The sequence below is a fragment of the Phocoena phocoena genome, chromosome 9 (genome assembly GCF_963924675.1).
Source record: "Phocoena phocoena chromosome 9, mPhoPho1.1, whole genome shotgun sequence".
Taxonomy (NCBI): domain Eukaryota; kingdom Metazoa; phylum Chordata; class Mammalia; order Artiodactyla; family Phocoenidae; genus Phocoena; species Phocoena phocoena.
This window is the reverse complement of record NC_089227.1, coordinates 63,889,468-63,902,303: the sequence shown is the minus strand read 5'-3', so window position 1 is coordinate 63,902,303 and position 12,836 is coordinate 63,889,468. Positions and strand designations below refer to the sequence as shown.

Sequence of the window (12,836 nt, the reverse complement as noted above, 5' to 3'; positions counted from 1 at the left end):
ATGTACAGCTTGAGTGTGCGTGTCAGCCTAAGTTTACACGGCTCCGAGTGAAGCGGATTACCCTGCGAATTCGGAGAATTTAAGTTATTCAAGCTGAACAAGGCCAGCAAGACGACCCCCATAAGGCCGTGGGAAGTCCAGGTCGTAACCGAGTTTGTGAAGGCTGAAGGTTCCGTGTCCCCCAAGCCCGGGCGCTGTGAGGCTCGCACTCTCCAACTGCGCGTCGCGTGGTCCCAGCAGGGTGCCGCGCCCCCCCACCCCCCCGGCAAGGCGTCTGCCCCTCGCCTTCCCCTCGATCAAGGCCCGATTTTCGAGAGTCCCTCTCGAGAACCGGAACCCTGAATGAGAGGCGCACCGGTGTGCAGAAGAAGCCGTGGTTCTGAAATCATCCTTTGTCAAATGCTCACAGCCCTCACTTAGCGTATCTTTTGCAGGGCTACATCTCTCCAGCCCCACTGTCTAGCAGCCAGATTTTGGAGCCCAACGAGTGTAGGTATCCAGCCCTGGGTGCTGCCCGGCGAATGGGTTCTGGCGCATTGGCGCCAGCTCTACGGCGTCGGTTTCTGCCATACTTAGCGCTTTCTAACTTCCTTTTGCAACTTTGAGCACCAGTAAGAAAAAGAATGGAAGGAGGAAAAACTCCCCGAGGCTTCCTCTGGTCTACGTTCCTGAGATCCCAGGTCGTAGGACGCGAACAAAATGCCCCCTCCCGACAGCGATCACCTCCTTCTCACTCCAGGACTGCGAGACCAGGCGGGCTGTGTCCGCGGCCGCTGCGCCAGCCTGGTGGTGTCACCCCATTCCCCGAACGGGTGCCATGCTCCAGCGGGCTGCTGAGCGAGGCCACGCGGACGCCGCGCCCCGGGCGCGCCCTCCCCACCCGGCCCCGCCCCCGGCGGCGGAATCAGGAAGCGGTGACGTGTGGCGGCGCTGACTGGCTGCGGGCCGCGGGGATCGCAGCTGCCAGCAAATTAAGGCGCAGGGCGGCGAACGCCCGGGCGCAGTGTCCTCCGCGCCCCTCCGCGCTCGCACGGCTACGCTCCCGCTCCCAGGCAACCACCCCATTTTAGCTGCGCTCGGCTGCTCCGACTGTCCCCAGAGTGGGGAGGGAGGAAAGACGTGGAGCGGGTGCTGCAGGACCCCTGGGCTTTGCGCAACTGATGCTTGTCTCCAGCTTCCGGAGGCACAGCCTGTGGTCCTACGGAGCGTCCCGGTGCTTGCACACCTAGCTGAGACCGTGGTTGGTCCTCTCCGGCTAGTTTGAAGTCTCTGCGGCTCGAGCCTCTTGCGGTGGGGGAAAGGAGAGGCCGGTGTGGAGCTCTCGGGAGGTTGGGGCTGACTCATCTAGAGTCCCCGACTTCCCTGTGATTGCACTTGGAAACTTTCCGCTGTGTTTCAGTCTCTGTCTCTCTTGGGGAAGCTGGACGGCAGTTCAGCAGGCCAGGTCCCTGGCCAGGACCGCGCACTAGGGGCCATGGAGTTCACGGCGTCGCCCAAGCCCCAGCTTTCCTCCAGGGCCAACGCCTTCTCCATCGCCGCGCTGATGTCGAGCGGCGGCTCCAAAGAGAAGGAAGCTACGGAGAACACTATCAAACCACTGGGTAAGTCGCGTGCTAGACCGTCGGGGTGCGCAGGCATGGGAGTGCTGCACATTTGTCTGTCCCTCCGTTCCCTAGCTTCAGGAGGCTCTCGAAGGTGGCCACCTTTCCCAGCTCGCGGCAGCTCTGAACCTCAGGCCATAGACTATACGTTGCGGGTGGGAGATTTTTTTTTTCTCTTAGGCCCGAATTCTTTAGGGACTTCACAGTCTGTTAAATGCAACCGGTTTCGTATCTCGTACGTATATCGCTAGTCGCTTTCCCTACCTATTTTTCTAGAATCCTTATGTCAAGTCAGACATCCGGTGTGTGTAACTTTGTTGGGATAAAAACATTTAGGGGATAAATACTAATAAAACCCCTTTTAATGACTCAACAGGATTTACGATGCGTGTAACACCTGCTTGTGCATTTGAAACCAAGGAGACTCTGACTTCACAAGAAACTAGTTTAATTTTGTTTTTCCCCCGAGTTGAATAGACTACACAAAGTCAGCTCCTTAAGACAACTGTCAAGTGCTGTAGAATAAGCCAATTGTCCCCGCATGAACCATTTTCTTCACAGAAGCTCTAGACTTATCTGTAAGACATCATTTCATAACTGCCGTCATTTTCAGTGGAGGTTGGCAAAAACATTAGCCAGTTACCATTTCCCAGATTCCTCAACTTTTAGCTATACTGTTTATTTAACAACCTTTACCATTTATAGAAGACACTACTCTCAGAGTAAAGGGAAAAAAGGGACTATATTCCCCTTACCACGAGTGAATTGTGTGGGAAATAAACTGCTGGAGATAAGTGTTTTAAGTCCCTTTACAACTGAGGGTTTACAACTGAGGGCGAAAGAAGTGTTCTCATCATCACCTCTTGGGTCCCCGGGTAATAATTATTCCACACCCTGATCATCTGGTAGCCCTAAAACTGTGGAAAGCATCAAATAGCGAACTTAGGGTAATATTTTTAAAACCTTTTAAACTGTAGTCAATTTTTTTCTTCCTTCTCCCTGTCCTTCTCAACATTTTAACAGCTCACACCTTGAAACAACAATAATAATATAAAAGATGAAATGTTAGAGATGAAAAATAAGGGGCCTGGGCAGAGAGAGAAGAGGGAACTAAAATCCCTGCAGCAACTTAGAACCAAGGAAAAGGAAACCGGAAGATCTCCAGAAAACATGTCAAAAAGTCTCCTCCAAGGTTTTCACTCCCTTTCCCTGGTTCTTCCCACCTATCCTCCTATGTAAATCTAAACCTGCCGAAGAAATGGAAACAACCAATCAGACAAACTCCAACTGTTTAGAAAAAAATTCACCACCAATTTCAAAGTTACGTTTGTGGCACTTCCCAACATTATCCGCTCCTATTTAGGGGGCCTCTGAATTCTTTATAAACGCCCCCATTATAATTTGGTAGCTAGCAGGAAAAGAGGATTTCAGGTTAAAATTCCTGACAGAAGTACAGACAGTAGACTGGGAAACATGCCAGCTTCAGCTCCACTGTCATTACAACATTGCTTTCCTTCTCTACTCTCCTGAGAAAAAACCCACCTTCCTCTGAATTCTAAACTATAAAACCATTCACAGCTCACGGTACCTCCACCCTCACCCCAGTCTGTAAAATGAGCATCCTCCCTCCCCTGGGGCTTTTGAGACCGGCTCCAAAAAGAACCAGAACCGTTTTTCAATTGTCAGAAGGCATTCTAGTCCCTTTCAGGGGCCAGTTCAACAGAGCACAATTAGCAGCTGTAAGCCAAGGACTCGGGCATGTGAAATACCTGTTAAGAGAGAATGAAACACTAGCGAGATGCTGAAGAAACTGTAGGGTGGAAGTCACAAGTGTCTCATTACTGCTCATTTAAACACGTTAAATCTACTCAGAAGAACCACCTCAGACGACTAGATCATTAATTTTTTTTTAATTGAGATATAATTGACATATAACATTGTGTTAGAGCATTTCTGTATCATTTTCTTCTTCCTCCACTTCCCAACCCTGACCACTGGTTAGTCTGGAGCTTACAGCATTTGCGTTTTTCAATTGTCAGAAAATTTCTAAGGCTACTTGTTAATTCCCTATAAAGATGTTATGTGAATGTGTTTCTGAAAACATTAATAAAAAATATGATTTTACCATGGCATGGTTCTCTTTGAGTTTGAAAACAGAAGGATAAGATAATTTGGTTATTCTTAATTTAAAATGCTTCCATGAGTTGGATTATTCTTCTAAGAGAAAAGAAGGTAAAAATTCTCTATTTCCTGCTTGCCTGCCCCAAGTCAAAAGAGAAATGTGAGAAATAAAACATTATATGTGTGTGTGTGTATGTATGTGTGTGCGTGTATATGTGTATATATATATATATATGTATATATATATATATAACTTGTTTCAATTCCTTGAGGGCACTTAGAGTTGTTTGAAGTTCAGTTTCACAATGCGGATTCAAGTAGTTTCTTTTTTAAAGGATGCAAGATAATTGGGACAATTACAGAGCTCCCCCTGTATTCCATCAAAGTGACTGGTGTAGTCCCAGGCCCTTATCATCTGTGGGGGAGACTGTTTGGTTCGTAGGCAGTGGTGTTTCAGCTTGATGGTAGATGGCAAACTGTTCTTCCTACTTCAATACTCTGCTCTTCTGGGTTTGGGGTTCTTTTGCTCACTTCCAAAACGTTCTTGAGAGAGAGAGAAATAAACATATCATCCCTCAAGTACTTGTTTCAAGCCCGGTCCAAAAAATTGGCCCAGAGATTGTACTCCTGTGATTTAACAAGCAATAAATATGCTAGTCTTTCATAGGATCTCAGGATGGGAGGGAAATTATAAAAATGCCCTAATGTAACATCTGAAAGCCTAGGAAACTGGGAGCCAGGCAGAGAAGTGAAGTGATAATTTTTTAACCCCCCCAACACCCCTTTTTCACTTTTTCTTATGGGGAGGTGACTCCAGGAGGGAAGGGAAGTTCCTCTCAAAGTGAGGATGGTGCTGATTTCTTCACTCCCTTGATCTCCCTGCAGAAAAGTGTCCTCTTTGTCAATGAGGAAGAACTGGCACTAGAGCCCACAAGCTGTGAAGTCTAGAACATGGGAGGGATAACAACAGGACTACTTGCTTTTAATTCTTTATGATCATGCCTTTCTCTTTATCCACTCCTCGCATTTCTGTTCTCCAAAGTGGGTTTCAGTAATGGTGGTAACAAATCATGGTTCTAAAACTCACTCATTTGGTTCCGTAAGCAAGCAGGAGCCATGTCACTTCCCAGGAATTTCGGGCTTAATTTATATAGTGATGGGTTATTGCTGTCCTTCTGGAGATTCTGTGCCTAACTTTTCCAAAGTCAAATCCAGGAACCTATTTCAGTTGTGCTGTTCTCCTTTCTGTATCTTTGCTTGACAGAATTAGCTGTCATTCTCAATTCTCTTTGCCTGCAGAACAATTTGTCGAGAAGTCGTCCTGCGCTCAGCCCCTGGGCGAGCTGACCAGCCTAGACGCTCACGGGGAGTTTGGTGGCAGCGTCGCGGGCAACAGCAGCCCATCTTCCTCCTCTCTCTGCACTGAGCCGCTGATCCCCACCACCCCCATCATCCCCAGTGAGGAAATGGCCAAAATTGCCTGCAGCCTGGAGACCAAGGAGCTCTGGGACAAATTCCACGAGCTGGGCACAGAGATGATCATCACCAAGTCTGGCAGGTTGTAGGGGGGCTTGTCGAGTGAGGAGTGGGGAGAAGGGAATAGTGCCCTGGGTGGCAGAGGGAGTTTCCAGGAACTGGGTGAAACTCTACTGGTCCTGAGCTCCAAGAGGAAGCTTCGCTCAAGGAGGGTTTCTTTCGGCAGACTTGCTTTTGGAAAGAGCTGCTGAGACAGATGTTCAGGCATTTGCTTTCTTGGGATCTGGCAGTGGGAAGCCCCACCCCTGCCCTAAGGGCATGGGACTGGGATCTCTGGCCCCCTGCAGCCTGGGATGGCTTCTGGGTGCAGGGTCGGCATCTGGAGGGAAGCAGGAACTCAGCTCATGCCGGGGTACAGGGCGGGCTGCTGGGTGCTGTGAGGGAGGCAGGCGGCTTCCCTTTTATCAGCCTCAATTTGCAGAGGCTCCCATTAAAAACTAAAATGAAAACCCGGGAGGAAGAATGAAATTTGAAACGACCACACTCCCGGTAGGAAGGAGCTCTGGTGCAGGGGGCCCCTTGGCGCCGCAGTGGGCTGATTCAGGGCAGGCAGGAAGTCCCAGGTGCAGGCTGCTCCTGGGACTGGGGCTAAGGCTCCGGGGGTCGGGTGGCCCCTTGGCGCCTGACTGTTCCAGCTCTCAGGACTCTGGGACACACCGCCCAAAGTCTCCCGAAACGAAACCCAACTTGAGAACCCTGCTCTGGCTTTCTACTGAGGCAAGAGTGAGTTTTCTCCCTGGAAGGCAAGGAGGTTATAGGACTCTGTCTGCTCTGGAGACTTTGGTCTGGGAGCCTAATGGGCTTGATGATTTAGCACAGGATTTTCCCTAATTGCAGACCTTTGGGTATTAATGAGGACTCCTACAGAGATGACACTTAAGATTATCTAGGCTCGGGAGAAGGTCAGTCTCCGTATTCACATCTCTGAATGGCTTTACAGGAAACACAAAGAATTTGGGGGCTGGGTAGGGAGGGAAGGCAGACCCTTTTCCTCCCTCTCTAATTCAGGTGATTCTTTTTGTCTGTGTCAGGAGGATGTTTCCTACCATTCGTGTGTCCTTTTCCGGCGTGGATTCTGAGGCCAAGTACATAGTCCTGATGGACATCGTCCCTGTGGACAACAAGAGGTACCGCTATGCCTACCACCGGTCCTCCTGGCTGGTGGCTGGCAAGGCAGACCCTCCGCTGCCAGCCAGGTTTGTGCCTCCAGATTTTCCAGCCAAGCAAAATGTGTATTAACCTTGCTGGCAGACTGTCTCCTGCCCTGGTTGTTTGAATTTTAAGCAGGTCTGTTTTTAAAGCTGTGAGTTCTGGTAAGAGAGCTTTCCAAGCCCAGACACTCCAGGATTAACTACACAAAATATGGGTTAGTCTCTGAGAAAGGCAGGAGTTTGTATGCAGAACACTGCCTTTAATTTTATCTTTCATCATAATTCATTTCAAAGTTTTTCTTAAATTTCAATTGGAATATTTATTAGAAATCTGGACCCATTTCATATGGCATCCATCATTTCTATTTGGCTAACACCAAACAGAATAAACCTACTGATGAAGTGGCTGCCCTAAAATCCTTTTCAGAAGTGTGCATTTTAGTAAAGTAGTAGTTGCTTATAGTAAATATTTGTTATAACGTGGTTATAACTTCATAGTAAATACCATATTGGTAAAATGTGGTTGTTTTTGACCAGTAAAAGGCTCAGAGATTTTTAAGTAAGAAAAGCAAACTCTTTTTTTCCCCTCATTATAATAAGTGGATAAATGTAATTCAACATCAAGTTAATATTCTTCTACTGAATTTGTTTTTCTCTTTCTGACTTACTTCACTCTGTATGAATATTAAGGTCCATCCACCTCACTACAAATAACTCAATTTCATTTCATTTTATGGCTGAGTAATATTCCATTGTATACTGTATGCTAACACATATATGTGGAATCTAAAAAAAAAAAAAAGGTTCTGAAGAACCTAGGGGCAGGACAGGAATAAAGATGCAGATGTAGAGAATGGACTTGAGGACACGGGGAGGGGGAAGGGTAAGCTGGAACGAAGTGAGAGAGTGGCATGGATTTATAAACACTACCAAATGTAAAATAGATAGCTAGTGGGAAGCAGCCACATAGCACAGGGGGATCAGTTCGGTGCTTTGTGACCACCTAAAGGGGTGGGACAGGGAGAGTAGGAGGGAGACGCAAGAGGGAGGAGATATGGGGATATATGTGTATATATATATATATATATATATAGCTGATTCACTTTGTTATAAAGCAGAAACTAACATACCATTGTAAAGCAATTATACTCCAATAAAGATGTTAAAAAAATATTCTTTTACTGAGAAATTACTCAATATATTAGGTAATGACCCAAACAAAACATGTTCGTTTTTGTGCTATTCAATGGTAATGTTTTTCCAGGAGAACTCCATTTTAAAAATTACATGCAAACCTTTATTGCTACTGCCCAAATGAGCATTCTGGGGGAAAAAAACCAGCAAGTTCTTACTTACGTGAATACTAATAGTTTAAGAACAGGACTCTAACTGCATACTTTAATACAAACAATGAATCTTAGCTGACTTTACATTTAGGGTTCTAAAACCAAGCCTTACAGCTTTAAAGTTGTTTTATGACTAAGTAATTTTTATAATTGATTGGAAGTTCATATCAGAGCTAAGAATTTATTTAAATGTACAGGTTTAGGAACTCTGAAGTTATAGTTCAAAGTATGGTTCTTTGTTAGTATCTAGTCTGGAGTCTAAGTCAAGGCACAGAACCAACACAGTTTACACATACAGTTCAAATGGAATATTAAGCTTACTTAGTGGTTGATCATATTATTGAACTTACAGTATATTAAATACACTAGAGAAGAGATTAAAAGAAGCCTCTCCAAGTTTTCCATTCCCACAAGAGACTAGGAAGGAGATCTTCCCAGCCCTTCCAAATTGGTATATTAAATAACATATTAAATAATTTTTAGGACTAAAATTTTTTTTAAATGTCACTGATTTTTTTTTAAAAAAAGGAGCAAGATTTACAAATTTACAATAGATATTTAAATGAATATAATTAGTGTTCTCTACTATTTACTATTAACTAGCCAGTTCACATTACTCTAGAGCTTCTTTCCAAAATTTACAATTTTTTTTTAAAGGGGGGAGAGAGAGGAAGAAAGAAGAGAGAATGAGAGAAGTATTTTAGCAGATTCCTAACCATTTTTACAAGCAAACCCCTTTTCTTTTTTTTCTCTAAGTCTTTCCTTTAAGAAGTTAATCACTCTTATTTAGCATACATTTTCCTCCTATCTGAAGGTATGGGGAACTGGTGCAGGCCAGTTGGAAATATGACATGCCTTGTTTATGTTACTAATCTGTTCTGGCTGGAAAAGGAAAGCATGTACCAATACACTATCTTAACTGAAGCATGTTTAAGCTATTGCTGGAATTTTAAGTCCCAGAGGACTTGAGAGAAGCAGGGCTTCCTGTATGCTTTTTCATTCATACTAGTTCAGCTTACTTATATTGATATTAGATTGAAATGTTTTGTGCATTCTAGGATAGAAATATTCTAGATCATATAAGCAACTGTTCTTTATTATTATTAAAAGACATAGTGCTATATTTTCTAGCTTCATATGGGAAAGGTGAAGAACTTGGGAGGTGATCATTTTTGAACTGATGGTAGAAATTCCTTGCAGTTCTAGTTCTTTGAAGCACTTTATTTTAGACTGAAGTTTATCAGTCAGCTGTTCCTTATCAGAAGAAATGATGCTTGACAATATCATTTGATCATAGTAATGGAAAACACATTATAGATGACCTAAGTAATGTAATATTTTCATATAGGACATTTCCTTTTTTTAAAAAGTAGTCGATATTTAAATAAATTAATCTTTATTAATGTTATCATATGTGGTGAACTGATACTTAAAGAGGGACCATCTCATCAACTTCTAGGACTTTAAATATTTTTGAACCTTTTTGGAGGAGTGGGTAGGATATGGTGCTGATTAGTAAAACAACTGCACCTATAAAGTTATAGCCTTGGAGGGGTGACACTTGAAAAGCTATTATGGTTGTGTCATCAAAGAATACTTCAATTGAAAGGCAATTTTGAGCACTCCTTAAAAAAAAAAATCAAACAAACAGGCAGACAAACACCTACGTTCTTGTATGGGTCTGGTAAGAATCTTTAGTGCTGTCAGCCTGTTTTGTGCTTTGCTTCTTGTGGGCTTTGTGAGTTGCAGCACGTGCACCCAATTCTTCTATTCTTAGTCCTCTGTGTGACAAACCACGGCATAGACTTCTTGTTCTTTACATGAATATGTTTTTTATTTTTCCTTGTCTTTGCCCCAACCATAATATTTGTTTAATGATAGTTATAAATATTCTACACAAAATATAGATATAAATAACCCATTGCATGGATAAAGGAATTTATCCCATTAAATCAAGGATATTTCCTTCCTCTATCATTAGTTCTATGACATACCTGACTTCAGAAACGCTTATGTTGAGTGGATACTAGGATTGTGATTTACAAAGAGTTGTACTTAGTGTGAAGCTTGCAGGCAAAACAAATGACCTGCATTTAACTGTCAGTGAGTAAAAGATTGCCTTGAACATAGCAGCTGATCAATAAACGATAAATACTTGATAAGTATATTTTTTCCCATCAAAGCCTTTTTTTTTTGCTTAGGCTGTTAGATAAATACATTGAATAATTTGAAGCTTACCCAACTTGTTTTCACTCTCCTTAGTGAGCACTTAACTAGGTGATGATGAAAGTAGTAATATTTAAAGTACCGGGAGAAGCAAACAGACTATGTGATCTGTGGACTATTAAAAGTTCCCCAGGTCACTGTATTAAAATTATTCTGTCTTGTTTATAAAGAACATGAACTTTAAATTGAATCACCTTCAAGTTTAAATGAATAGATTCTCTAGAATTGTTTCCTCTTTTAAATTCTTTGTCTTCATTGCTTTTTAGCAGTGCTTATACTAGGAATTCATTTTGCAATTAGTTATAACCTAGTCTTTCTTTTGAAAATATCTACAACAATAGGATTTTATATTTGACAGAAGCAGACTAGTAGTTGATTAGGTTGATGGGAAAAACCCACCTTTAAAAAAATGGCTTGTTCAGCAAATAGCAGCAAATGTATTAAGTACATTTTATTTATTTATTTATTTATAATTGGACTATAATTGCTTTATAATGTTGCGTTAGCTTCTGCTGTACAATGAAGGGCATCAGCTATATGTATACATATATCCCCTCCCTCTTGGACCTCCCTCCCACTTGCCCCCATCCCACCCATCTAGGTCGTCTCAGCACTGAGCTGAGCTTCCTGTGGGACAAATTGGGAGATTAGGATTGACATATATATACTACCATTAGTATTACCCCTTTTAAATCACTGGTACACAAAGAAACACATTTAGATGTTTCAGCATTATTTTGCTATTGCTGTATTACTAAATTTGAGATTATACAAGGCAAATAAAATTCACTTTATATGAGATTTTTGTGTTCCTTTAGAATCAGAATATTTTATAACCCAAAGAGATTTTTTTTTAAAGTCTCAATAAAATTCTCTCATAATTTTCTTAGGCTGTATGTACATCCAGACTCTCCTTTTACTGGTGAGCAGCTACTTAAACAGATGGTGTCTTTTGAAAAGGTGAAACTCACCAACAATGAACTGGATCAACATGGCCATGTGAGTACAGTGCTTGGACTATGCGGATTCCCTGGGATGGAATGGAGAAACCACATAAAGCTTCCTCCCTTGATGTCTCTTCCTCTCTCCCTTTCCCCCTCCCACCCTCCAGCTCTGAGTCATTCTATGAGAACATTAATATGTTCTACAGGGAACCTTGACTGCTATTGTCAAGAGGTCATTTACAGAGATGCTGTATGCCATTTCTATGCAAGAAGGTCAGGGACCTCTGGCACCATGGATTCCTACTTCTGCAACTGCTTTAACACCTGCACCAACTAAACAAAGGGAATGTGCATTTTGGAGGTTACTACAGCCCATTCTTGGATTAAACATCTAATTTCTATCAGTGGTATATCAGATAACACAGCATAAAGGGAATGGGGCTGAGACCTCCTATGGGGGTTTCCCAAAGTGTGTTGTATAGAATACATTCTTGTGCGATGCAATGGGGCAAAAGGATTTTATGTACAAATAAATGTGGGAAAGTGCTGTTAGCTCATTATATATCCCCTCTGTAGAGAGCCTTATGAATATTAAAACACAATGAAGTCTTGCAGTTAAAAACAAAACAATTTGATTTTACATCAGTAAGGAGTTCATTAAAATGTTGAAGAAAAGAGAAATTGGAATTCTTAGCTCTTATCAACAGTTAATAGAACAAATAGCCATTGACACAGGCTTTTCCATATTTGCTAAGACTGCTTTTTAAGGAACTATCTATGCTGTTATTTCATGCTCTTAAATAAAGATTCACATTTTTAAAAATCTGTTTTAGATTTTATGCTAAGAAAACTTTAGACAGACATGCATGCTTCTTTTTGATGAGGAGAATACTGTTTCTTTTTTTGCCTTGCTTGCCAGAAAGCACATTGGGATTTTCATAGTTGCTTTCCTTGGCTTAGATGTTCTGATATAATTATTCTCTCTCTTATCCCCTTTATTAAGGCTCCTGTTACTTAAGGTTTTAGTTTTTACTGGATTTATGCAATTCAGAAAAAGAGTTTCAAAACTTTTCTCAAAAAAGACGGTTACACACAGTTAAGAGAGAGCTCTAGACATGGTTTCAAATGGTTGATTGAACCTGGAACCAAGTAAATCACTTCAGGCACTGCCACCATCCATATGCCCACAGGAGATCTTGTTTATCTCGACCAAGTCAGAGTAACCAGGTTAACTAACAGCTCTGCTGGTGGCACTGTTGGGATGTTGGAAGTAGGTTAACAGGCTTCTGTTACTTGATGTATTGGAAAAGATAACTGACTTTTTTTACCTTCAAGGATGTTGGCAGAATTGTCCTTTCTTTCAGATGTTTTCATTGACAGATTTTTTTTTCAGGCTAAAATTTATAAAGTATCTGAGAGACATTTTCTGTAGGCCCATGATCACTCTTAATGTCATTCATATTAAAATTTCTTGGGCTCCACTGAAATCTTTGCAGAGATAAATGAAATTTTTTTATGGTTCTAGTATTCGCCAATGTGAAACTTCTATAAGAACTGTTTGAGTTTTTCCAGAAAGACCTGAGAATTCATTTTGAGATCAGTTGTCCAGAACTGATATGTTTTCCTAAATATTAGCATCAGCTTCATGGATGGGAATAGCACTAAGCTATATTTCAGGAGCTCTGGGTTCTAGTCTGATTATGCTAAGATTAGACCTTGACAAATTGTTTAAGTCTTACATGGTTGCTAATATCCATTTTAGCTTTAAAATTTTATTATTTAATATAACTCTTTGTTACCAGAAATAGTGTATTCTGAAAAGTACCAGGAAATATTTTTAGATCCTGTGGTGTTTAGCCAAGTTCTTTGAATCAGTCCTAAAGAAGCCCCCTTTGTAGATGCATTCCAGGA

The 12,836-nt window shown here is 42.1% G+C and overlaps 1 protein-coding gene across 1 annotated transcript in view; it reads left to right on the top strand.

Annotated features, from left to right (window-relative positions):
* Nucleotides 1-1,474: 1,474 nt before the first annotated feature.
* TBX20 (T-box transcription factor 20) overlaps nt 1,475-12,836 on the top strand; it is a 51,127-nt gene continuing 39,765 nt past the window's right edge. Inside the window, exons 1-4 of the mRNA XM_065884003.1 lie at nt 1,475-1,601; nt 5,022-5,280; nt 6,290-6,454; nt 10,872-10,980. Coding sequence (XP_065740075.1) covers nt 1,475-1,601; nt 5,022-5,280; nt 6,290-6,454; nt 10,872-10,980 — 660 coding nt within the window. The remainder of the gene's footprint in view (nt 1,602-5,021; nt 5,281-6,289; nt 6,455-10,871; nt 10,981-12,836) is intronic.